Below are 27,623 nucleotides of genomic sequence, written 5' to 3' on the forward strand. Positions count from 1 at the left end.
TTGTGGGTTTTTGTGTGTGTGTATCACTGAGATAGTCTGTATCGATGGCAGCTATAACTATTGCATACTGCAATGTACCATGCAGGTCTATAGTAATGTAATGATGAGACGATAAGGGACAGGGTGATTCAAAGAAGCATTTGTACACATTCTCTACTGCAGTATTTCCTGATTCTGTGTGCTCCAGTGTGTTGCAGGCTGCGTGCAGTGGGGGAGGTGCTAGTAGGGTCTGATCAAGCAGTGTAATTTTATACATTACTGAATCAGTGCAGGCGAATGCTGGAGGGACAAAGCATTATCTTCTTGGCTTAAGACTGCATTGTAAGATCTATTCAATTCTTCCATCCCAGCCATGCTCTGAAAAAAAAAACCCGAAAATATTTCTCCTATCATTTGGGTGATTTGCTAAAAGTGATTTCCTGATGGCTCTTGTAATGGAACCTATCAGCAAGTGGTGCCCGAAACAAGTGGTAGATTGGATGAAAGGTACTGTATCCATCACTATTTATTATATTGCAGTGGGTGTAGCTGTGGGGATGCCTATGCATATTTGTGTATATTTATCTGTATATGTATATATATATGTATATGTATAGGGAGAGAGATTTCTGTATGTATATCTGTTTGTGGCAGTGGTGGGTTAAAAAGAAGCCTTTTACGCTCACATTTCCATGTGTTATCATAGCGGAGGTCTGATTTAAGGACATAGGCAGACTATGTTCATGGAGAATGTGTTATCTAATGCAGGAGAGATGAACGCAGAGTATAGAGTTGATGCTTCAACATTCCTTCCTGTTCGGCTAAATATAACCACGTACCAGATGAGGATGTTAATAATGCTTTGCTAGGGTCCATTTATTAATTTTTTTTTTTATTTTTTTTTTACATATCCCGTTTTCTGACAATAAGATAATACCCATAAAAGGTGGAATGTATGTGATGATAGAAGCTCTTTAGCCAGAGATCAGGTCACCGGGGAAGTGCTGAGGCTGGAAACTGGGTTGTAGTGATCCCTTGAAATACAATTATTTAATCTGTGTGTTGTGTGTGTGTACACGTTTCGATGATAAGCACCCTGGACAGTGCAGTCCTTCCTTATATGGAAAATGCTATAGGGGGAGGATTTTCCAGGAAAGGGAATACCTGAAACTATTGGAGAGAACATGCACATGTATGCCTGGAGAGACTTGGGGTTAAAGAATACTAAATCAGCTGGCAATTTGCATCTCTCTTTATTGGTTACACGATTCCAGATCTAATTCTGATTCTGTGTCATTCACTGACTGTGTGTATGGGAATTTCCTGAACTGACTGAGAGTAGAATAAAATAGATAGAGTATGATAAGAAAAAATATATATTGTCTGCGCATTTTATATGAATGTTTAAGGTACTCACTTTGTTTGCAGTGTTTATCTATCTATCTATCTATCTATCTATATTGTTCTAAGATGGAATTACTGTACCCTATTGCATGTTTCGCTGTATCTTTTATACTTGTTATTTTTGTCTTTTTAGATAATATTTTTATGTTAGGGTTAGTGTGTGTGTTAAGTTAGTGAAGGGGTTAATGGCTAGTGTGCGGGTACTGCAGGAGTAATGGCTTGCATTAGAGTACTTGCATTGGTTAATGTTTTGTGCTGAGGCACTGCAGGGGTAAATGTTTAGTGTTTGTATAGGGTAAGGGTTAATGTGTAGTGTGGGGTTTAATGTTTGTATTAATCTAGTGCACAGGTTTTAATGTTTAGCAATAGTACTATGTTTGGGTAATGTAGGGGTTAATTGGTGTATAGTTTTTTTGGGAAACACATGTGCCAGTGCTGCCTGATATTAATGAGAGTTACAGTCCTGGGCATCAGCTTTTGCAGCTGCTGTTATTAAAATGGCAGCTGGTGCCACTGGGAGGGTAACTCCCAGTAATCTCTGGCAGATTGAGAAATGCATATGATGGTTTGTACAAGATTAAGGCCTCCAGATTGCACAGCGGTGATCAGTGCATTATCACCTTTCAATACGTGGAATTACTGAACAGATTACATCAGGTTCTGTGCAGCATTGGATTCAATTCTATTCTCTCCGTTACAATAATAGACAGTTCATGTAACACATTATATATGGATCTTGAACTTCCAAGTGGCCCTATTCACGTTTCCCCTGTGGATCTCATGATTTGAGCAAATTGGATTTGAGTTTTGTCTTGGTAGTGGCTTAGAGTCACGAATGTTGTAAGCTGTGAGTGCTGGTGTTGACATTTGAGAGGAAGCCAGTAGATCCTAATGAGGCATTTTACCAGGACACGATCTGTTTAAAAAAGGTTGACTGGCACAGTCACAGAAAGGTGGATAACACAAACGTGGGTCACTGAAACAGTCTCGGTAATGTGGAGCAGAGATTCCTGACTGTAGAGTGTTGACTCCCATCTAGTACTGAAGGTATAGGGATGTAAATTAGCTGTAACTCCCAAGCTACAAGAGGCAGATGAGGAAGCAGGCATGAAATGCATTTCCTAGCCTTGCACTGTGTGGATCTGTGCTTAGGTTGCTCGCCAGCGATCTTAATCGCAGGCCTGGAGTGGCCCAGTGGGATATTTCTGGGAGGGTTGCCGGGGATGACCAGGCTGCCAGTTCATGATAAGTAGGTTTGGTGTCTGAGAGGTGTTTGCAAGTGGACGCAGGGTGAGATGAGACAACGTTGAAGATATTCATCACATGCTGGTTGCCATTGCTGGTAAGAGTCTTTTACTCTTAGACATGGACTGATCTGCGTGAGTGCTCCCACGAGCTGAGCAGGTCATACTGATGGAGGTTACAGTCATAAATATTCAGTCACACCTTGACTACAGCAGCCTTCATCTGTCAGATCCATAGATTGTGTGTGCCATGTGAGTTAAACTGTCCACATAGAGATCAAGGAAATTTGGGAACAAAAAAAGAGACATACATTTATACTGACCCCAAGCCAAACGTTGCCAGCCCTCCTCTGAGAAGCAGGGAGGCACAGCCATGAAAGCTAGCCTAACTGGGTCGAGTTCGTGGGAAAGACTAGGCGAAACTAAAGGAGGACTCCAAGTATCAAATGCCACAGATAGTGGACTCCACGGGATTAGAATGCTGCAGAAGGTTCAAGGTGAATCCTGTGAGTGCTACATACTGTGTTATTATAAACAATGTAGCATAACACAGCAAGATCACTATAAAGATACCGGGCAAAACCTTTAACCTTCTTCACCTCCGGGACTAGCGATGGAGCTGCTATTTCTGGGTAAGAGAACACTGGACAAACATGCAGCATAACAAACATTCTTTACAACATAATTTAACAGAGTATCTGTATATATATTAATGATCTCCTCCTGTAAGGGTTTTACAGTCTGATGTTTGACTACGGCACAAGTAAGGGGTAGTTATAACTCAAATTCCATCATAGGAGCTGCTCTAGTTTGGCATGATCCCTTGTCCAGACCAACCTACCACCCTTAAAGGAACACTCCACACACTTAAAGAACTGTTAGCATGATGAAGTGCTTTTTGTATGAAGAGTGTGTATTTTTTTTTTACAAACAGTGCAGATTTAAATAGAAATTGTTACATTTATAATTTAACCTTGTTACAACCAACCGACTGCCAAACAGACAATAAGTCCCTTACTTCCTCGTTGCTTAAAGGGACACTCCAGACCCCGAAAGCACATTAGCTTGCTGGAAAGCTTTACGTGTGAAGAGTATATCCTCTTTTTTTTTTTAATTTTGCAAAAAGTGTAGATTTCAATAGACATTTACACTGTTATAAATTAACCTTAGAACCTGGTTACACCCCCTGGCTGTCAATCACACAACTGGTCCAGTTACTTCCTGGTTTGTTTAGCTCAGTGGAATTAAACTCAAGAAGCAGCAATTGCCCAGAGCACCTGCCTCACAAAGACTTATCATTAAGCTGCATTAGGAAGTCTGTGATTGGACAGCCACAGTAATTATGGGCGGGGTTAGAACGGGACGGCTTAGAAAGGCTGCAGACAAGAGATCTGTAGCTTTTGCAAACTGTTTTTAGATATACCATTTAACACAATGCCCACCCTCTTCATCTGAAAAGTCCACCAGTGACACATGGTTGCAGGAGCTAAAAGGTGGGACCAGCAGAGAAGAGGTTAACAGGGGAAGTGACTGGTTGGGGACAATACTATTAAAAATATTTAAAGGAAAGTGTTCCATTTAATCCAGCACAATTTTGGCTGGATTATGATGACTATCTGTATCCCACAAAAGATGATTGCCAGAGTCCTCAAATCCTTATATTTAAAACAAGCACACAAAAAAATATGTTCTGCTTTAAACCAGGGGTCTGACATCTGGACTGCAACAATTATCACCCTTAGCAAGATGTCATCTTAGCAGTGCAATGGCCGGTGTCCTCATTACCCATTACTATTCTAAATAAACCAATGACTGCTGTCAGATTGGTGAAAGGAAGATACTAATTGTCCTAAGCAGGTCAGCGAGGAAGGAGTCTTAGTTTGCTGTTTCTGTAGCAGCAATACAGCCTTGGTGGATGGACCTGTTCTGAAAGCACACTGGACATCTCACTGGGTTTCCACTGGGAGACAGTCATCGGCTCAGAAGATCAATGAAACTATAGAGCTCTGAATTTAGATAATTAGAGAAGCAATATTCTCTCTCTCAACCTGGGGAAATGCCAAATTCAGTCTGGAATAATTGCAGTGTACAAAAATTATTTTTATACCCATAAATCACTTATTGTACTTTGTTGATATAGTTCACTTAAATAAATAAAATGTGTTTATAATACCTTTAGATTAAAAATATGCTTATTTAATTTTTTATAATAATTTTTTAACACGGAACGGCTTTACGGAAAGTGATAACGTCAAAACCTTAAGGGTTAATGCAAAGTATATGTAATTTATGTAAACATATTATAAGGAGCTCTCTCTGAATTTGATTTGCATAGACAGCTTTTATGATAATTTAATCTGATCCCACTAGTGCAATCAAAAATATTTTTTATAGGAACACAATTCAAATGACTCTATTTATGACTTTTTTTTTTTAACTGCGTTGGTAGTCAGAAGTAGCACTTGATGGCTTGTTTTTTGTAAAGATTTCACATTTTAATAATTGGATATTTTTTTCTGTTCTGATAAACAAATAAAACGTTTTTAAACTGTGTTCATTGGTGGCTAACAGAGACATGAATCACTGCAATCAGGTGGTAACCAAAATGAAAAAGCAAGATTTTCTTTTTTTTTATAATATTATCCAGTGTGACTTACAAATGTGATAACATTCTATGCTAGGATCTAAACAAATTCTGTTCCATGTTCATTAGCTAACATAGGCCTCGATTTAGTATTGCCGGATAAGATTTTCAAATGATTTAGTATTTTTGGATAAACTTTTAAAATATATTTTTTTTCAACATAATTAAAATATCAAAAAATATATCAAATATACAAAATTTTAATATTTTTCATAATATTAAATCATTTAAAAAGTTTTATCCGAGAAAATATTAAATAATTTGAAAATCCATCCAAAATATTATCCTGAGGCTGTTGTGCCAGGGTGCGCTTTTATTGAAGGTTTACTCCAGACACCGTGACCACTTCTATGATTTGAAGTGGTCATGGTACCTGGGGTCTGTATGTGCATCATTTTACTTTGAAACACTGAACATACGGAGGTTAATCCCTCTGATGATGTAGGTGTAACTCCAGCCATGGTAGCCTCACTGGGCTGTCATCAGCCAGCCAGGAACTAGAATTAAAATGAACTAGAGTTAACTAGAGGACAGAAGAGGAACTGTTGCTAAATGGTTTCCAAAATAAATGGGGAACTAAGCCATGGTACACCTGGCACCATAACCACTGGGGTAACCCCTTAAAGATATAATAGAACTTTATACTAAAGTCGTTTTCTGTTGATTCGTAGCAGATATATCTTTATGTTTAGTGCTATTTAAATAAATCAGGGTGCCCAAAAGGTAGCTCCCCAGATGTTGTAGAACTACAGTTGTAGTTTTGAAACATCTGGGGATCTACTTTTTGGGAAGCCCTGGAATAAAGTGATATAAATTCCTCCCCAATTTAGACTTTACTTTTTTACATTTTCCTTTCCTAAATTTCTATACCCCAGATGATCAAAATATGTAGCACGTATTGTGGAATGCTCAACAAAAATATAGCTTCAACCAAATGTGTACGCCCCAGTGATTACGTTTATAAGTTAGAGAGTTTAAAAATACAATGCTTCAGTTTTGTAATAAATCAAGGGTTCAGGCATTTATTATGCTGGTTCCATATTTCCTGCAACTGTTTTCTCTGTAGTCTAGGAGAGTTGTACATTTTTAGAAATCAGATTTACTTTTTTATTTCAGCAGAAAATGTATAAATTAGAGTATTGAATGAGTAAAAAAATACAAATACACAGAGACAATGGCTACAGGGATAAACAAACAATAAGACAACAATTGAGACAATCCATGTTATTCACTAAAATGAGAATAGGCCAGGGAACTTAAAATTTGGGACATTTTTGTTCTGGCCAAATATTTACAATGCCCTGACCAGTTCTGGGCAATCCTGGAGTTCGGTGAATAACTGTAAATTAAAATCTAGCCGCCGTATATTTTGGATAGTTTGAGAGTGTAAGAAAACTTTATGATCACTAAATGTAACATAGCATAAAATACCTACAAAAAACAGGGGGCAAGGAGTGTGGGTGAAAGTATGTGTGGCTTGGAAAAGGAAGAACGAGAAAAAAATAATTTGTGAAGGAGAATATAAGTGGATGAGTTGGGATAAATATGGTGAGAGCAGAACTGAAGTTTGGATTTGGATGTAAGGATCATGTACAATAAAATAGACAACGTGATTATATTTTTGGTTTATTGGTGTGATTGTTAGCTTATCACATGATGCTGGTACATTTTTTATATTTTCTTACTTTTTAATTTTATCCAAAAAACGATGTCGCCCTTATTCTACTGCAAACCAACTCTATGTCCTATTGATTGTGACACCTTGTTCTAAATGGAGTATGCGGTAAAATCAATGCTAAGTGACAATGACGATGCTCACAAACTGATGGAAAATGGCAAATCTCCTTGACTTATTACGTAGAACAAAGGTTAATAGTTTTGCGCTTGTGACATATAAAGCTATAGTGGGACTGCCAGAAAACTAAAATATATTTGTTAATTGAGTGGGACTAAGGCCAGTTTTGTTCATACAAGTAGAATATGCACACTCTTTGAAGAATTTGTTTTCAGATCCAATAAGGACAGAATTATATAACCTCTAAATCCTGAACCAATGGTTGATTTGCATTGATCTACAGGGTGAAACTTACGACATAATTGAAATTACTAGATTCCTTGATGATCTGATCGGAGTGACTTAATCATACGGGCTAGAGGGGATATGTATAAAATATACCCGTATTTTTCGCTCCATAAGACGCACCTCACCATAAGACGCACCTAGTTTTTTGAGGAAGAAACCCAGAAAAAAAATATTCTGAATAAACTGTCCCATAGTGTTTCTTACTATGGGACAGTTTGTGCAGAATATTTTTTTTCTCCCCTGTCCCATAGTGTCCCCCCCCTCCCATAGTCTTCTCCTCTCTCCCATAGTCTTCACTCACCCCCTCCCCATAGTCTTCATCCACCCCCTCCCCATAGACTTCATCCACCCCCTCCCCATAGACTTCATCCACCCCCTCCCCATAGACTTCATCCACCCCCTCCCCATAGACTTCATCTACCCCCTCCCCATAGACTTCATCCACCCCCTCCCCATAGACTTAATCTACCCCCTCCCCATAGACTTCATCTCCCCCCCTCCCCATAGACTTCATCTCCCCCCTCCCCATAGACTTCATCTCCCCCCCTCCCCATAGACTTCATCTCCCCCCTCCCCATAGACTTCATCTCCCCCCTCCCCATAGACTTCATCTCCCCCCCTCCCCATAGACTTCATCCCCCCCCATAGACTTCACCCCCCCCTCCCCATAGACTTCATCCCCCCTCCCCATAGACTTCATCCCCCCTCCCCATAGACTTCATCCCCCCCATAGACTTCATCCCCCCTCCCCATAAACTTCATCCCCCCCTCCCCATAGACTTCATCCCCCCCATAGACTTCATTCCCCCCCTCCCCATAGACTTCATCCCCCTCCCCATATTCTTCTCTCCCATACTGTCCCCCTCCCCTTGTCCCATTATTACTTACCTGTCTTGTAGCGTTGGCCGGCAGCACAGGGCGCACCGCGGTAGTGGAACTTGAATTTCATGTTCCGGTTTCCGGCGGGACTGAAAGGAAGTGCGCACTCAGCTTGTGCACACTTCCTTTCAGTCCCGCCGGAAACCGGAACATGAAATTCAAGTTCCACTACCGCGGTGCGCCCTGTGCTGCCGGCCAACGCTGCAAGACAGGTAAGTAAAGCTTCATATTCGCTCCATAAGACGTACAGACATTTCCCCTCACTTTTGAGGGGGAAAAAAGTGCGTCTTATGGAGCGAAAAATACGGTAATTATTTTTCTTCTGTCAGGAATTATAAGTTGTCCACTCTATTACTTTTGAAACTTTCCATATTTTTATATGAATATCTCGGAATATTTGGACAGTATTTGGAATATTTGGACAGTATTTTTTACTTAGTGGGATATAATTGTGATGGCATTAAAATGTGTCAGAATACGCAATTCAGTAAATTGAAACCGTATTTTTACAAATATTTAATAAATAAATAAATCTCTCCTCGTGACTCTAAACAGTGTTATTTACTAAGGTAAAAATTGCCAGGAATTTAAAGGGAAGTCCAGATTTAAGGCCAATAAAACTAAACTGAAAATAAATGACGTGGAGAAATGCAGCTCTTTTGGCCTAAATTTTAAAAATTTACTTTTAATTCACTTTGAACTCCCCGAAATTCTCTCTTTAGTATATACCATATATATACAGTATAGTATTTATACTGTATAGACCATTGAAATAGTTGAGTACCAACAGGCTGAACATCCACGTATTGACACCGAAAGATGAACGTTGGCTTCCTTTCTGTACAAATCCTTATATACAATGTTATGGGAATTTCCCTTTTTTTTTAAAGAATATATTCATATGGGTTATTTTTACTTTGAGAAAGAATATTCAGAATATATAACATAAAGGACATTTTGTGTTTCTGCTTGGTTTGGATCAATCCCGGGAGTTGTCATCACCTGTGAGTAATTTCGAGGTCACTACAGCCAAAAAAGGTAAAGACAATTCTTTGACAATGACTCCCAGATGTCAAAATGTTGTCACGCTCTTAATATTTGATTAAACCGGATTCACTAAGTAAGCCATGCTGCAGAGTTTCTGTGTTGGAATACAGCTAACAGAGAGCCGGCCGTACTGAGCGCTCTCATTTGTTCCTAAAAAGGCAATGTATTCTGTACAGATGAATGTAGTCAAGACATACTGATGGACACATGTCAATTTACAGATATCAACACAAAATTTTGTAGCCAACCGAAGGCTCTTTCCAAGTTCCAGCAAGTAGGATGTTCCCGAGCAGAAGAGCGAATTTCCATTAAAGTAGTCCATGGCTAAAAGGGGAAAATATTAGTCTTCCCTCTAAAAAGATAATTGGTGGTAGGACATGGACAAAAAAGGGCCAGATCTGTAAATGTATTCCTTACAACCTGATAATTGATATCTGCCCCAGATATTGATACCGTAAATGAGATTCTGACCTGGAAGATGGAGAGTTTACAATACCACGAGGCCACAGTATTTATTTTTGGACAGTAGTGTGGTCAATAGCTCTGCCAATCCCCAACTGCGCATATCCTCATCCACTCTAAATCATGTCCACAGCTGTGTCCTTGACCTAGAAAGAAGACCAGGGAGTACTTTATAGCCAAACTGTGGGGGAACTTTCTATACACTTTAAAAAGATATCCCCATGTATGGAAGCATTTACATAAAAAATACATCAGCAGCCAGTATCCTATATGTTTTTTTAATTGTATTTCTAGGGGAACAGTCCTGTTGTTGATGTTTTATAGTCTATACATTCCAGGAAACTTTATAGAAGCTTGTGTAATTGTTGGATAGCAAGCAGGAGATTGTAATATGTCAGCTTATCTAGAACTGATCACTTGTATGTGACCTGCCATTTTGAATAATTATGTTTCCCTTTTTTTCACAGCACTTTGTGCATGTCTACTTATATTTCCCACAATTCCACAGGAAGTATTCTAGAGAACGAACCCACACCATTTTTTCTTTTCACGGTGTGTATATTATTGTGCTGCAAACATTGAGTTTCCCCTGAGCTGGAGTATTGCAATCACACTGGAGGAATTGCATGATTTGCTGAGTCTGCTAACTCTGCCCAGCTCAATTTTTATTATGAATTGTAAATACTCCTTCAAGATTAGCATTGATTATCTCCGTTTTCAGCCTTACAGTAATTAAAACATCAGCAAGTATTTTTTCCTGTTAACTCCTTCATCGCCAAGCACTTAAAAAGAACACTACTGTGTGGATTTCATGGTGGTATGTTTGCTAAACATTGAGCTATGGTACAAAACTTAACTGAAATAAGTTAAAAAATTTAAGGTTGAAATAGCCAAACTGGAAAATATCTCTAAGTCAGCTAGAAGAGAGGGTCCAGGTGGAACCCCACCCTTCACCTCCATCGTAAGAATGCCCAAAAGGTGCATCTCCATCTGTTGTACAACTCCCTAAATGCTTTGCCAGCTGTGGATATACCACTTGTCCATCATTGCAGGGTAGTATTTAGCACTGAGCTGTGTTTGTGTTTGAATGTAAGCATTTTTTTATGGAGTATGTGTGTCTGTATGTAGTGTTTACATTTGAATGCTGAGATTTATGCTCATATACATATACACTGACTGACACACACACACTCTGATACACATACAAAAACACACCAACACACATGCAGATACAGACACACACTGACATATGTTAAGATACACAGACACAAAGATACACACACAGACACACATGCAGATACACAGATAATCCCACTGACACACATACAGATAATAACACTGACACACATACAGATACACAGGTACAGACATGCAGATACACAGACATACATTGACACACATACAGATACACAGATACATACACAGACACATATGCAGATACACAGACACACACTAACACACATACAAACACACACTGGCACATGTGCAAATATACAGGCACACAGATGCACAAAATGACACCAAGATACACACACAATGAAACACATGCAGATTCACAGGCACACAGATGCACACAATGCCACTCATGCACATACAAACACTGATACACATACAGACACACAGATACGCAGGGGCACACACTGACACACATGCAGATATACAGACACTGACACACATGCAGATACACAGACATACAAACAATGATGGAACTTAATTGCACACATGCAGATATACAGACACTGACACACATGCAGATACACAGACACATACTAAAACACATGTAGATGCACAGACACACAGATACACACAATGACACTCATGCAGATATAAACACTGAAACAAATACAGATACACATACACACACAGATACACAGGGGAACACACCGATACACATATAGTAACAGAGACACACATAGACAGTCAGATATATACACAGACACACAGATACACATACAGGCAAGAGATACACAGACATACATGTAAAATGTCCATATGTTTAGCCACCTTCCTTTTTCATACCTTCTGCAGACAGGAGGGTGGCCTCCCTGGGGTCCAGTCTGCTGGCTGAGGCTGTTGGGAGTGAGAGGCTCTACTCACGTGCGGCTTAGTGTTAGCTGACTGGCTCTCACTTCCTACCAACACTGCCATTATTAAAGGGGCTTAGTCGCGCTGTTAAAGGGCAGCAGGGAATGACCAATCCCCTTAAGAGACTTTGCCAATGGGTGGCCCTAAGTGCATGGGCCACCTGATGGACCCCCTCAGCATGTGGGCCCTGGTGAAGCTGCACTGGTAGTAGTTCTTCTGCTTGGTTTATAGTTGGAAGTAGCTTGTGGACAAGGCCTGAGGGAGATTGTGAAGAAATGAGAGGGGCAAGTGGGCTTATGGGGACGTGGAGGACTTATCTGGGAAAAGGCTTATGTGGGAATTGGGGGGACTAAGAGTAGTTGGAAGTACAATCTGGAGGAGGACTGATGAAGGATAGGGGATAAATGCTTGAAGCAAAGCATGAGGGCTGGTAGGGGATAGAAGATTCCAGGGAATATTAAGTCTGAAGGAAATGAGAAGCTTATGAGGATATATAAAGAGGGGTTATAGGGAGTGTGATGAGGAGTAGGGTAAGGAGTGACTTGTAAGGGCTAAGACAGAGCGAAGAAATTAGCTTTTGAAGAAAGTAGAGTATGATGGCTTTGGTGATAGAGAAGGGAATGGTAGATAATGTAGCAGGAAATTAAGGGGTGCTGGAGGATGAGGTGGCTGGTTAATTGTTTATTTGGCCAGTCTTTTTGGGGTTTAGCTTTTTATGTGAGTTTTCTATCTGAACAGTTATTATATTCTCACAGAACACATTTCTTTTAACAGTTAGTGAGTCTGAATGTCTTACTGTACCCAATATGTTGTGAATCAGTGTGTTTCCTAGCTCTTTTTCCAGTGCGTCTGTTGTTGGGTCTGTGGGGCAATGAGTAAATCTATTTGGCAATTTGTGTGCCAGTCTGACTATGAGTGGGTTGGTATGGCTGACTGTGTGTTTTACTGTATGACTGTCAATGATGTGTTTATTTCAGTGTGTGAATGTGTGTGAAATTTCCTTAAACAGCTACTTGGAATAGTTCAGTGTGTTCTACTGTTTATAAGTGCCTGTGTTGTATCGTGTCACTTGAAGAGAATCTTAGTAACATTTTGCTGTCAGTGGGTTTGCGTTTTTTTATTCTGTGACTGTCAGTGGGTATGTGCGTTTTCCTGTGTTTTTATTTGTTCTCAAGGAAATTCAATATAATCCAATTTACCATGCAAATGTCTTGCAAAAAACAATATGATTGTGTATTTTTGTAAGCATCTGACTGCATTCCAAGAGGTCATTTTCACTGTACACCATCAACCTTTTTTGATAGCAAAATGTTAACATATTCTGAAGTGCTACACAAAAATAGTAGTGAGCAATAAAGAGTTTTTTTAAAATAAAAATATCAGACGATAAAGGCTATTCACTTTATATGAGTTATAACTTTATTTCACGTAGACATTTTCATGCAAGAAAGCAGCCACTTTGGGGACACGTCAACTGACTACCACAGTCTACTTTTATTTTACAGTATTTAAATGTCTTAATAATATGAAAATACACAAGATGGTAATGTGGTTTGACTTTGGCCTGTATTTTAATTTCCCAGAAGACAGTGCTAAACACCATTAGATGCGGAACTGTAGACGTTTCAGATAGAACTGAGTTCCATCTGAGAGATTAATGGAATTCTTCTAATTCTTAAAAAAAAAAATAAAAAAAAAAAAATGAATCAATCAAATACTTTACAATGTGTCTGAAGGTCACTTGGCCCTCTTATAGTTAATTAGAAGCAACCAATCAGTTCTAAAATTATTCTCCAGAAAATTAGCCAGAGCAATTAAGTTCCATTTAAAGGAAACAGTAAGTGCCATAGTCAACAGAGCACAGTGCAATGGCTATGGTTCAAGCAGCCCCTGGCAGTCTTCCACTGTATGAAGCCATTTTTGAATGGGTTCGACATTAATTGTGTGTCCTCCAAGTAGTTGTGGTCATATAACTGAAGTCAAAGATCCCCATCATCTGTAACAATTTCAAGTTTGTCCTTGTTTTGAATTGAATTCATTGGCTGACAATATCAGCTGGCACTCACAGCCTGTCGAAGCTATCCAGATATGAAAGTATATCTCTGAAAGGTCAGATTTTGAGGGCTCAGGGGCACATAGTGCTATGGTTTTAGAATGCTTTGACACTATTCCCAAGAACTCTTTTATTACTTATATTACTCTCTTCTACTTAATGTACAGATGACTTAATAAATACAGCAAAATTGTAGTTCATGGCAGGAAAAAATATAAAGCTTTTCTAAAATGGTCAATATGTGTTGACTTATGAGGTGTCATATAATACGAGTAGCTCTATAAAGAACAGTAATCATACAAAAGCATCTTAGATTGTAAATGCCTGTTTCAGAAAACATAGACCACTTGTTTTCCTGGCACTATAGGGTCATTAGGCCCCTCCCACCCTCAGGGCTCCCCTCCTGCTGGGCTGAAGGGGAAAAAGCCCCTTCAGCCACTTACCTTTCTCCAGCGCCGGGCTCCCTCGGTGCTGGGGAACTCTCCACCCTCTGCCGATGTCAGCTCCGAATGCGCATGTGCGACATGAGCCGCGAGCGCATTCAAACCGCCCATAGGAAAGCATTACTCAATGTACATCCAGCGTCTTCTCACTGTGATTTTCACAGTGAGAATTGTGGAAGCGCCTCTAGTGGCTGTCAGTGAGACAGGCACTAGAGGCTGGATTAGCCCTCAGTGAAACATAGCAGTTTTTCTGAAACTGCTATGTTTTCAGCTGCAGGTTAAAACTTGAGGGACCTGGCACCCAGACCACTTCATTGAGCTGAAGTGATCTGGGTGCCTATAGTGGTCCTTTAAGCTTAGTGTAGTATCCATTGATAGTGGGATACTTTGAAGCTGGGGTAAGTTTAAAATCAGTATAGCCATTAAGGTGATTAAATCGTCATAGTTATCTGCTTAAGATAGGTGAATTTAAGTATCCTTGTAAGATTTGAATCTGTATATTTGTGTGATAGTACAATTTCCTTAAAGCAATGGAAAATATTTAATTCAAAGACCTAAAAAGTTTGGCCTTTAAAAACCTAATGGGCTGCCTCTTGTCCCATGTAAGGGTCTCAGGTAAAACATTTGATTTTTAAATTGCTTTATTGTGGTGTGATAATATTGAAGTCCTGCTAGGTCATCTCATGAAATATACAAAATTGGTTTATTGGAAATCTCTTCCCAGTGTAAAGTTCCAACGATTGAGTTCTGATGGGTGGCATTGGACAAAAAGAAGAGTGTAACTAATCCAGTGGTCTTCAAACATCCAATACTTGGCAGATTCTGCAAAAACCCACAGACACTCTCTTTAGTGATGTAAAAAAATATAAAACCTAGAGTTATTAGGAATACACAAGTGGCCATTTATGAAAAATACTTCTGGTTCAACATTCTATTAATGGAGCCATGGAGTCTTGGAGTAATGTTCACTTTGCCTACTCCTTATTTAGCAGGATGCCCCACAAGTGCTCTGCGGACTCAATTTTCCTGTAGCAAACATTCCAATTTTTGGATGTAATTAGTGTAATATCTAAGAGAAAGAGAGCATCCTGCAGGACTACCCCTTAGTTTCCATGGTGACTGCCCTTTTCTGCTTTTAGAACTTTACTGCCTCAAAATTATTCCTGTTACATAACCACCTCTGGGTTCTTGTTACATTCAGATTTTACATTATGCACATCACCAGCAAGACGACTCCTGTTTTTGTTTTTTCTCTATGCACTGTTTTGTTTTTTTATCATCTTATAACCAGATCCGATCTGCTGTTCTGATATCCTCTTAATTTGAACCACCGAGATTCCTGTACACTCATTTCCTGTTCACACAATTTGTTTTGAGATTTGAAGTCGCTGGTAGCTTTATTTAGGTCAATGTAAATCATTGTGATCTTCTGCAAGATTACATGAAACGAAGAGGCAGAAATCTGTAAGATCAGTTACTCAGCAAAACAATTCGTGTCACTAGAATATGTTGGCTGGTCGTTCAGATTGGGAAAAGGTCGTGTTTTTTTTTTTTTATTGAATTGTAATAACAGACACTGTGCATTTTTTTTGTTTGTAAAACAGTTGTATCCTGCAAGCTCACCTGCAGAATTCCAGTACAAGACAAAAATACAGAGCAAACACATTTAACCTCATGCACCACATAATTTAAGATCTAATTAGAGATGCAAAGCATCTAAATATATCTGAAGCCAACATAAATCAACGACTTCAGTGAGCCATTGTAAGAATTCAGGCAGAGATCTGGAATTTGGATACTGTTGTGATCAGTGAAAGAAAAGCAGAAGGACCCAATCCTTCTGTAAATTATCGCAATATAATAAGATCTCGTTGTTTCCGTGCCAAACCTTGGACCCACAAAACAAACAATGTTACTGCTGCTTCAACATCCGTGTGGCAGCTGTGACGCTTGCCTTGTGAGCCTGGCCTATGCAGGCAGTTTTCCAGACATACACATGCTGAATCCAGGGAGCAAGAAATTGGACTTGCTAATTTGCTAATTCTTTCCACTTAATACATATTTAATAGACTCTTACGAATGAAAGGACTTCACCAGGAGTTCTCCTAACATCTGGTTTACTCTGTCTTAATTCATACCTTATTGACTGCTTTTTGTCCTACAATAAATACTGCAATGCTGATCTTGCCCCCTGAACTTACCCCCAACTACTAATGAAATACCTTTATTTTTTTTAGGAGTTTGTTCACTAAACATGGAATTGTGGCTGCTGAGAAAAATCTTAAATTATAATACTGTTCGTTTGGGCAAGGCCCTCTTCACCTGCTGTTCCCATATGTCAAGCGTGCTACGTTAGAATGAAATTTGCTTTTTTTTTAACCTATTGTACATCGTTGTGGATTGTGTTGGTGCTATATAAATAATTGTAATTGTTATAATTTTTTTAGAACAGTATTTTTGTTGAGAATAGGTGTCACCTTTCAAAGTCACAATTACAATAGCTCAAATGTGTTAAAATTCGTGTTGAGTAGTAAAAGTATAAAGGAGTCACGAGTAACTCTCACGTCTTGTAGAACTTATAAACAATAATCAAACAATACATCAAAATGGAAATAATGACAAATAGAAGGCTTGGCCTGTAATTGTGGGAGGCACTTAAATTCCCTATTTAAACTCAGTGAGCCCCTGCTTACCTGTCTTCGACGATCTCGGAAGTGCTTCAGTGTACTTCCGGTTTGCAGATCCGTAACGTCAGTATTCCCGCCCGCCGGCAGCCCGGTTCAAACGCCCGGTGGCTGTATTCGTGAGTATTCCGCTTCTGCCTCTCTCGGACGGCATCAGAATCGTAAGTTTAGCCCTGTCGCTCACGGGCTCGGATTCAATCCGCTCCTGCTTTTCTCGGTCAGTGTAACACGTTCAGTTACACTTACACCTCGTAGTCTCGTTCAGCCACAACGGGTTGCCATACGTTTTCGTTCAGGGGGTACGATATCTTCATTCTGTTCCGTATTCAGGGGCTGTGTTCACGTTTTAAGCTATGTCTTAGTAGTTACGTTTAATATGAAAGGGGTTTAAGCGGTTTTTTAGTAGTGCCCAGTATCCTCAACTTCTGTGTTTAAAGTAGTTATGTGCTCCCCTTAATGTCATAAATAGCTAAATAGTGTAAATAGGGGGTATGTTGTTCCATTGTGTTAAATGGCTGTTCCTGTCCTGTTTTTGTTGTAGTTCTTACTAGTACTGACACTTCTCGCAAGTGGCCCTTCGCGGGTGTACGTATTCGCAGCTTTGTTAAAGAGGTAGGCCTCGGTGTCACCCAGTTCTTGTGTGTATGTTGTAGTTAAATAGTACTTTTCATAAATAGGTCACGTTTCTTTTCCTTTAGTTCCATTGGTTCCCTGCAGGATTATACTTTATTAGGTCAAGTAAAGTTTCCTTCCTCAGCAGGTATGTTATTGGTGTGTCCTGGCGGGGGGGGGGGGGGGGTTCGAGGACTAGTTGTAATTTCTCCCGCCAACCTAGGTATGTTCCCGTGGGCTCTTTGCCTATAAGGTTAGAGGTCCCGCAAGGCATAGGTCAGCCCTTACGTTCGGAGGTTCAGGCCAATCGTCCCAACGCATAGCTATAGCCTTGCTTCAAAATTAGTTAGGGCCTCACCAGTCACGGCCAATCATATTGCTTCTTTTTCATGTCACCGAGAGGCCAACTCCCCGCCACCCACCTCAGTGGCACCAAGGCCCCACGCGCCAAATCATAGTTAGTGCCTCTCATAGCCGCTTGGCAAGTAGTTAGGGCCTCATCTGCCACCAACAAAAGCTAAGCTAATACAATTTCGCCTATGGGCACTAGCCTAGTAAGTGGGGTCCCTCCAGCTTTTTAATTTTCAACACTAAACTCGCCCTCTCTGCCCCTTAGAATGTCCAACGCTTCGGTGTTAGAAGACAATCTGTCGGTTTCCAGCACCCCGCTCAGGTCGGGCACGCAGAGAACGCAACCAACCCCTCCAAGTCCAGCTTCCAGCTATCGCTCCTGGACTTTCCCTAAGTTTACCGCTGAACTTAAAAAGAGAAATATCCCTTATCCGGCTTCAGCTAGGAAGAATGAACTGTTTCGTTTATTGAACTCTACTGAGGATAACGAAAGGCCTGGCCCTAGTTCACAGGTTAACGTACTTAATAGCCTGGCTGAATTACACGCCATGATGGCCTCCCTAGTGTCCTCAGTTGCCACCATCAATAACAGATTGGATAATCTGGAAGCTGATAACGTCCCTTCAGTCCCCGAGATTCCCGGGCCGGTTGTCCAACCCACGCCCGCTCTAGGAGGTAACAGTGACCCTCCACCGGCTAGGAAAGTTTCCAACCTTATTAATCCTATTCACCTAATACCGCAGTCTCTCAGACGTGACATTATAGAGGGAAAGGATGTTAACTTGGCCTCACTACTGATAGCGGCTCAAGACGTGGTTGAAAACAGGGCATACACGTTTGAGGACCTATCAGTAGTGATGAGGGCCAGGGACCCTAGGTTGAATAGGAAACTTAACATCCCTGAGTTTGTCTTGGCATTTGGCCTATACAGAGACGTTATCTGTACTGCTTTTCCCCTCCGCAGAGAGGAGCTAGATTTGTACCTTCACAAGGTGATAGAGTTGGCTTATAAGTACGGGGGCTTCGCCTTTTACGACTATCACAAGTCGTTCTCCGCTAGGTCAGCCGCTTCGTTGTCCCAGTATAATACAGTCACGGACTGGGGTCAGTTAGATACAGAATTGTTTCTCATGCATTTTGCAGGTCTCAAAACCCCTTCCTGTGCCATTTGCTCGTCTGCAGCTCACTCTATTAATTTCTGTCCCGAGAATGTAGCTATCCCCTCTACCAGCAGCGCCAACTCCGATTTCCAGTCAACTTCCAACCAGAAGGAGATTAGAGATAAATTAGGCAGGCCCATAGTGTTCTTGGGAAAAGCTCAGGTCTGCAATAATTTTAATGCTGGGGGTTGTAGTTACAGTGCTTGTAGGCTGCTGCATGTGTGCTCGCTTTGTTTCAGGGCACACGCCAAGACGATGTGCCCTAACAAATTGTACCCTAAAAAGGCTTCTACTCCAATAAACATTCCGAGTTTGCAACGTTACCTGGCTAATCATCCTTCTTTACATCTGGTGGAATTTCTCACGTCAGGGTTCACTCACGGGTTTCACACAGGCTTTGTCTCTCTCCCCTCAGGCATCCTGGAGTGCCCCAACCTTCAGTCAGCTCTCACAGACCCCGATACCCTACAAGTACTCTTACAGAAAGAAGTGGATAACGGCTTCATGATAGGCCCTTTCACTACTCCTCCTTTCTCCTCATGGAGGACTAACCCTCTAGGTATCGCCACTGGGAAGTTTAACAACAAAAGAGGCTTATTATTGATTTTTCTGCACCACACGCTTCTCCCACACCTAGCCTGAATGCACTAATCCCGTCAGAAGATTTTTCTCTTCAGTACGCTAGAATCGATGATGCCATTCAGGCGATTATTAACTCCGGGAAGGCAGCCTGGTTAAGTAAGTCAGATATTACCAACGCCTTTAAGTTACTTCCCATCCATAAATCACTCTGGCATCTGCACGGAGTTAAGTGGCTAGACAACTACTATTTCGCTACCAGGCTTACTTTCGGCTCCAAATGTAGCCCCAAGTTATTCGACCTATTCGCCGAAACCTTGACATGGCTTCTCCTTAACTTCTGCAGATGCCCAGTTGTTATACATTATTTAGATGACTTCCTCGCCATAGAACCTCACCACTGCACTCCACGCAGCCTTCATCTCTTGCTCACGCTCTTCAAAGATTTAGGTGTCCCCGTAGCCCAGGACAAAACTGAAGGTCCCAAAACCGAAATTACTTTTCTGGGGATTACACTCAATTCTGTCACCATGCACGCCAGCCTGCCCCAGGAGAAAGTAGACCGTATTCTATCTTACATTAGCACCTGCATGTCACTAGGCACTTGCACCAGGAAACAGCTACAGTCACTTTTAGGCTCACTTAATTTTGCCATGAGAATAATTCCACAGGGTAGGTCTTTCATTTCCAGGATCCTTTCACTTTTGCACGGTCTCCCTGACGATGACTCCACTACAACCCTAGACGAGTCAGCTATAGCTGACCTGAGAATGTGGCAGCTGTTCCTTTCCTCGTGGAACGGCAGGTCGCTGTTTGTTCCCCCCGTTTCCGACGATTCCCCAGTACTCTGGACTGACGCTTCAGGGGCCTTAGGATATGCGGCCATTTTTGGAGACGAGTGGCTATACGACTCCTGGCCGGTCGAAACCACGTCACTCGAGAGATTCAGTACCACCTCCTCTCTTTTCGAGATCTACCCTATCGTAGCAGCAGCTTACACGTGGGGGGTAGAGTGGAGGGGGCAGTCAGTCAGGTGTTTTTGTGACAACTTAGCTACCTGTAACATCATCAACAAGGGCCGCTCACAGTCCCTCACGATCATGAACCTAGGCAGGAGACTCACTTGGCTAGCAGCTAATCTCCAGTTCTGCATATCCTGTGTTCACGTCCCAGGTATACAAAATACTGCCGCTGATGCTCTGTCACGCTTCAATTTGCAGGAGTTCTTCAGGCTACATCCTACAGCTTCCCAGCAACCCAGGGTACCTCCAAAGTTCGAAGACCTGGTAATGCATTAACCTCTCTCCTACATCTGAGCGGCACGCTTGCTCAGGCGGGTTTATCCCTCAACACGAGGAAAGCCTATTACAGAGCATATGAACTGTTTTTGTGTTTCATTCGTAATTACTGTGTAATAAATGTTTTTCTGTTGAAACCATGGTTGCTTTCACAACTTTTTGCCACTTTTCTCTTAATCTATCTTACAACACAATCAAACTCTACTTAACGGGAATCCAACACTACATGTTAACCTCCTTTCCCAACAAGTCTCCTTTCCTATCTTCCTACCCTCTTAAAAGTGTCCTCAAAGGCATTCACAACTTGTCAGTACACATACCCACTAAACGCCTTCCCATAGATAGTAAGTTGTTTAAGAATTTGTCCGATGTACTCGACACGTCCCCTTTCGAACATATCACAAACCTCGTTATCAAATCAGCGGCTTATCTAGCCTTTTATGGTTTCTTGAGACCCAAAGAGTTCACTGTAGAGAGAGCTTCTGATTTCAGCTCGTGCCTCCAAAAGAAACACTTAATTAAAAATCTAGATCACTACACTTTGTCCGTTACCCGTACCAAAACAAGCCAAACAGGCCCACCAGTGGTAATTAACTTTTATCCCACGTCAACCAAATGGTGTCCCGTCCGTGTATTGGATAGGCTAGTAGCAGCCCAAGCTAGTTCCGCTCCTGATAGCCCACTTCTAGCTTTACTAGGGAAACCCCTGACCACAAAAATCTTCATGCTTTACATACGCACCCTTTTACTCCGCTTGGGACAAAACCCACGTTCTTTCTCGGGCCATTCTTTTCGCATTGGAGCAGCCACAGCTGCCTCAGGTAATCATGTACCGACACACATAATTAAAAACATGGGGAGGTGGAAATCATCCGCATACAACAGATACATTCCCAATCCAGAGAAAGAGATAAGGCTGGCTTTCTGTGATATGACTAAATGATGTACCGCTTAATAAACGCATTTTGTTTCAATGGTTATTATTTTTGCCCTCTTTTACAGGCCTAACCTTACGTCAGTTTCGGCACACCTCAACTGACTTGCTATTAAGGAACTACTTATTTTTAAACCCTGTTTTCCTTACGTCCTCGGAATGTGCCGTACACAAATAGAAGGCTTGGCCTGTAATTGTGGGAGGCACTTAAATTCCCTATTTAAACTCAGTGAGCCCCTGCTTACCTGTCTTCGACGATCTCGGAAGTGCCCCTCCCACCGCACCCTCAATTTTATCATATTCCTAGGTGGGCCCTCTTTTACAGGCCTAACCTTACGTCAGTTTCGGCACACCTCAACTGACTTGCTATTAAGGAACTACTTATTTTTAAACCCTGTTTTCCTTACGTCCTCGGAATGTGCCGTACACAAATATGTAAAGATATATGTATATTTGGATTTTCGAACATAGCATCTAAACTCTTTGATCCATTGCAGTAGTTTACAGAATATCTATGGAAGAAAAATAATATAAAGAGAAATTAGATTTATTTTGATATGTTATGTTTGTATAGTAAATCTACTGGGTAGTAGAATTTAAATTTCAGCAGGTGAGGATAGAAAATTATAGAATATCTTAATGGCTGCTATACTTTGTGACTGGTAACTCGGGAGTTTGTAGCAGTGTGCAACTGCTTCCGATGGATTGATATTCATCAACAAAGACAGCCCATTAGAGATGTGTTGCAATCTTTTAAACATGATAAAATAGATTAAATACCATCTCATGTGTAGTGGTCTCTAGGCGAGTTCTAAAGAGAGACCAACAGCCCAGGTTTTGTTTTCTAAACCTTGACATTTTTGTGTGCCTTTTTGGTTGGTCTTTTTGCGTTGAGGATTGGGTTGGAAACCATTGCTACAGACTTGTTTTAAACATGTAAAAAGGACAGTATAGTTACTCGTAGGATTAATTGAACTTGTTGTACGTAGGTCTTTTTGAAATTGTATTACAACTTTATATGTTTTAAATATAAGTGGTATATGAGTTATTTGATGGACAGGCTAAGGTTTTCCTAATTTGAGAAGGTAATTAAGAGTTCAAGAGTGCTGAATGGTGATTTGTAAGCTGGACTAGATCTAGGTAGGCTTCCTGCTTGGTGGATTTAAAAAAAATCTCCAATCAAAGTGAACTGTAAAAATACTGCAGAATGTGTTGGCACTTTAGTAACATTGTAGAAGTGTGGGTATTCATGTAAATGACACCTGATGGTATATTGGAAACAGTTGCACTGTATTACAGGTTGCACATTTTCTAGAATAAGGCAAAACCATTAAACAAAAAAAAAAGGAAAAATTAATTAAAAACATGCTCACTCCAACAGGGCAATCAGATTTCTCCTTCAATCTCAAGCCTTTACTGAATGTGATAAAACTCTCAAGACAAAAAATTCAGCATCTTTTTCTTGTACGATAAAGAAACATTTTCTCTGTTTAGGGTAAAATCTCCTTTACTCAATTCTAAACAGATGAACTCATGTTTTCATTATGTTATGTAATGTTCCACAAACAGGAAATGGTGTGATGGCATTGTGCTTCTTGCGTGCTAATAAATGCTCTTGATTTCCATATTTTGCAAATCTGATAAGTAGCAAGTAAAACGAATTAATTAATCAAACTACATAAGGTCAAGGAAATCAAACTGAAGAGAAAAAATAAAACATATTTTAGTTTGTGTGATCTACAATCCTGATAACGTAATATCTTTAGGCTTCATCTATGGAAAATAACCAAAAACAAATAGTGCTCAATGTAATAGTTTTACTAGCAATGTCACACAGATAGAAAATTAATATACTATCCCGGCAATTAAACACCCTTTTACCTTTAGTAATTTTTTTACTGCATAGAACATGAAAGGAATCTGCTCTGAGCAAGTGATACATTCTGTGATCTCCCTGGCTGGGTTGCAAGGTTTGATAATAGCCTGGGATTTGAATAAATGATCAATAAGTGAGGTGTAAGATGAAATAAAGTGGTCACTCATTTGCTTAACTCACTCTTATCTTCATGTTATGTCTTCCCCGTGACAACTGTTCGTGACCATTGTCAGTCATTCATCAGACTGAGCTTTGCAAATACAGCTAAAATATCTGATTAGTATGCGCATTGAACGCATACATTATTCCAATTTATACAGGCTGCCTGAGTCATGTTTCATGGCTTATACTGAGCAGCAATGAGACAAAGATGTGTAGACTGTCTTCCTGAACTGTTAGCAAACCTGATTTCATACTGACAGGGTTAGTGACTTACGTAAGTGGAAATTGTGGGGAATTCAAATTAAATTCAAAGTAAATTTCAAATTTAAAGTCGAACTGGAAGCATATCTGAGTTGAAGAATGTTTGGCTACTGTGACCTTTCATTTGAAATTCACTTGGCATCCCCTACACTTTAGTAAATAACTGGGAATTATGAGATAATCCAACTGATTAATATCTATGTATCTATCTATGTATCTATGTATCTCTCTCTCTCTCTTTATCTCTCTCTATGTATGTCTATCTGTCTGTCTGTCTGTCTATCTGTCTGTCTGTCTGTCTGTCTGTCTGTCTGTATGTCTGTCTGCCTGTCTGTCTGCCCGTCTATCTGTCTGTCTGTCTGTCTGTCTGTCTGTATCTCTCTCTCTCTCTCTATGTATGTCTATCTGTCTGTCTGTCTGTCTGTCTGTCTGTCTGTCTATCTGTCTGTCTGTCTATCTATCTATCTATCTATCTGTCTGTCTGTCTGTCTATCTGTCTGTATGTCTGTCTGTCTGTCTGTATGTCTGTCTGTCTGTCTGTATGTCTGTCTGTCTGTCTGTCTGTCTGTCTGTCTGTCTATCTATCTATCTATCTGTCTGTCTCTCTCTATCTCTATCTAAATAAAATAATTTCTTTGGTGATAAAACAAGCTGCATGAGTAAGTAAGAAAAAATCTTTTGATTTGTAGTTCAGACATACAAACACACATTAATTAATCAATCTTGAATCAATGAATGAATGGATGAACGAAGCTTCCATATTTTAAATCTACACAGATTTCACCTCATTTTCCTTTTTCTGATGTCCACATCTAAACCTTTGATAGGTATCCATTGACAGTGGGGGCATTTTGGAATGTATTCCCATTATCTATAGTCATAAAGGATTATTTAATATATCCACTTATTAGAATGTGGCAATATCAGGGTGATTTATTTAAAACCTAGATATTCCACCGTGATATATAGCCAAAAGGACTATTTAATATAGCCACTTTTTAGAATTTGGGAAATATCAGGTTTATTCATTGAAAACCTTGATTTTCCTAGACAAAATTGCACTAAATCCATCACTGCCTTCCTGATATATGCAAACATAGAAAAGCTAATAGAAGAGCCGCAGTCATTGATTTGGTTGCTGAGTCCATTATAACGCCATTGATGAGTCATGCGGAGAAACGAAAATCAGTTTTGCCTGCTCATCTTCGTTGTCTTTTTATCGAGAATAAAAAAAAAAGAAGACAGCAATGAAAACAAAGTATCTTTTTCATGACTTCCAATGATATGCTCTCCAAGAGTTGATGACGTACACACACCACCAGTTAGAAAAGGACCATGGGACTTGTAGTTTGCCAGTAGCTGGATAGAAATATGGTTCTATGTCCTGTCTTGTTGCAGTATGCTATTCTAATGGAAATTCCAAACAATATGGCAATATTCAAAGAAGAGTTTAAAAGTCACCTTTGAAATGTTCAGTTCTTGTAATGAGCATCATTTCCCCAGTAGCACTTTGAGCTTAGCGTTGTGCTGTTTATATTGCTTTAGTGTTGCAGTAGTAGTTACTGTTATACGTTATGGTGAGATTATATGATGATCATTTGGGGGTTAGGATTTTGGATTATGAGTGTAGATACGACTGAGGACTGTGCAGAAGGATTTGTGGTTAGGGGTTATGGTTAAGAGTTAGGGTTTAGGGTCATATTTAAAGGGACACTATAGTCACCAGAATAACTACAGCGTATTGCATTTATTCTGGTGAGTTAATCATTCCCTTCAGGCGTTTTGTAGTAAACACTGTATTTTCAGAGAAAATGCAGTGTTTACATTACAGCTAAATGGACCACTATAGTGCCAGGAAAACAAACTCATTTTCCTGGCACTATAGGGTCTCTAGGTCCCCCCCACCCTCAGGGTCCCACTCCCGCCGGGCTGAAGGGGAGGAAGGGGTTCATCACTTATCTTTCTCCAGCGCCGGGCTCCCTCGGCGCTTGGGAAATCACCTCCCTCTTCCGACTTCATCCACCAAATGCGCATGGGCGACAAGAGCCGCGCGCGCATTCAGTCAGTCCATAGAAAAGCATTTCTCAATGCTTTCCTATGGACGTCAGCGTCTTCTCACTGATTTTCACAGTGAGAAGCGTGGAAGCGCCTCTAGCGGCTGTCAATGAGACAGCCACTAGAGGCTGGATTAACCCTTTCTCTGAAACTGCTATGTTTACAGCTGCAGGGTTAACCCTAGATGGACCACAAGTTTGTTTTCCTGACACTATTTAATGCTTTAGTCCCCCCCCCCCACCCTCAGGGCCCCTATCCCGCTCGGCTGCAGGGGTTAAAACCTTAATCCAGACCTCTCCTCCCCCTCCGACGTCAGCTCCCGAGTGGAGCCGCATGCACGTGCATTAAAAATGCCCAAATGCCCATTGAGAAATGCTTTCCTATGGACGTTCTGCGTGCTCAATGTTATTTTCGCATTGAGCGTCGGGGAAGCTCCTCTAGCGGCTGTCAGAAAGCCAATAGAGGCTGGGTTAACCCTGCAATGTAAACATAGCAGTTTCTATGAAACTGCTATGTTTACAGCTGCAGGGTTAAAACCTGGGGAACCTGGCACCCAGACCACTTCATTGAGCTGAAGTGGTCTGGGTGCCTATAGTGGTCCTTTAATGATAACTCCACTAGCCACTCCTAAGATGGCTGCTAGAGGTGCTTCCTGGGGCAGTGCTTCCTAGTGTGCAGTACTGCCATTCAGTGTCTCCACCCTCAGCATGTAGACACTGAACTTTCCTCGCAGAAATGCATTCATTTAATGTATGAGGAGATGCTGATTGGCCAGGGCTGTGTTTTACTTGTGCTGGCTCTGCCCCTGATCTGCCTTCTTGACAGTCTCAGCCAATCCTATGGGAAAGTAATGGGATTGGTTCAGACCACCACTTCAGATGATGTCAACAGACAGCAGGCAAGGGGAGGCCAGGGGGGTAGATGATGGTTTTAACACAATAGGGTCAGGAATACATGTTTGTGTTTCTGACCCTATAGTGCTCCTTTAAAAGCACACTTCAGGCTCGAGCAGTACTTGTCATGTGTCATCGATCATGGAGGTGGATTACGATTGCAGACATTTTTGTAGCCTGCTACAGTGCACTGTAATCGCAGTAAATTGAATTGTACTCCGTTGATGCATGTTCTGGAGCTCCAGTTTTATGCATTTTGACCATGCTGAAATCATGCAACCAAACAATAGTAAATCATTTGTTCCATGCAGGCATATTTATAAGTAAAGACGTTAACCCTGTAATTGCTTTCCGTGTTATATTCACACTATAGACCTTAAAAACCCAGTGCCAACAGAGAATGAGCAAAATATTTAGCATGGGTTGCCCTACGCA

At 40.7% G+C, this 27,623-nt stretch overlaps 1 protein-coding gene across 1 annotated transcript in view; it reads left to right on the forward strand.

The window, feature by feature from the left end:
* The first annotated feature begins 278 nt into the window (after positions 1 to 278).
* LOC134572731 (connector enhancer of kinase suppressor of ras 2-like) overlaps positions 279 to 27,623 on the forward strand; it is a 442,602-nt gene continuing 415,257 nt past the window's right edge. The window contains exon 1 of the mRNA XM_063431863.1: positions 279 to 486. Coding sequence (XP_063287933.1) covers positions 423 to 486 — 64 coding nt within the window. The 5' untranslated portion in view covers positions 279 to 422. The remainder of the gene's footprint in view (positions 487 to 27,623) is intronic.

Source organism: Pelobates fuscus, chromosome 9 (assembly GCF_036172605.1).
Source record: "Pelobates fuscus isolate aPelFus1 chromosome 9, aPelFus1.pri, whole genome shotgun sequence".
Taxonomy (NCBI): domain Eukaryota; kingdom Metazoa; phylum Chordata; class Amphibia; order Anura; family Pelobatidae; genus Pelobates; species Pelobates fuscus.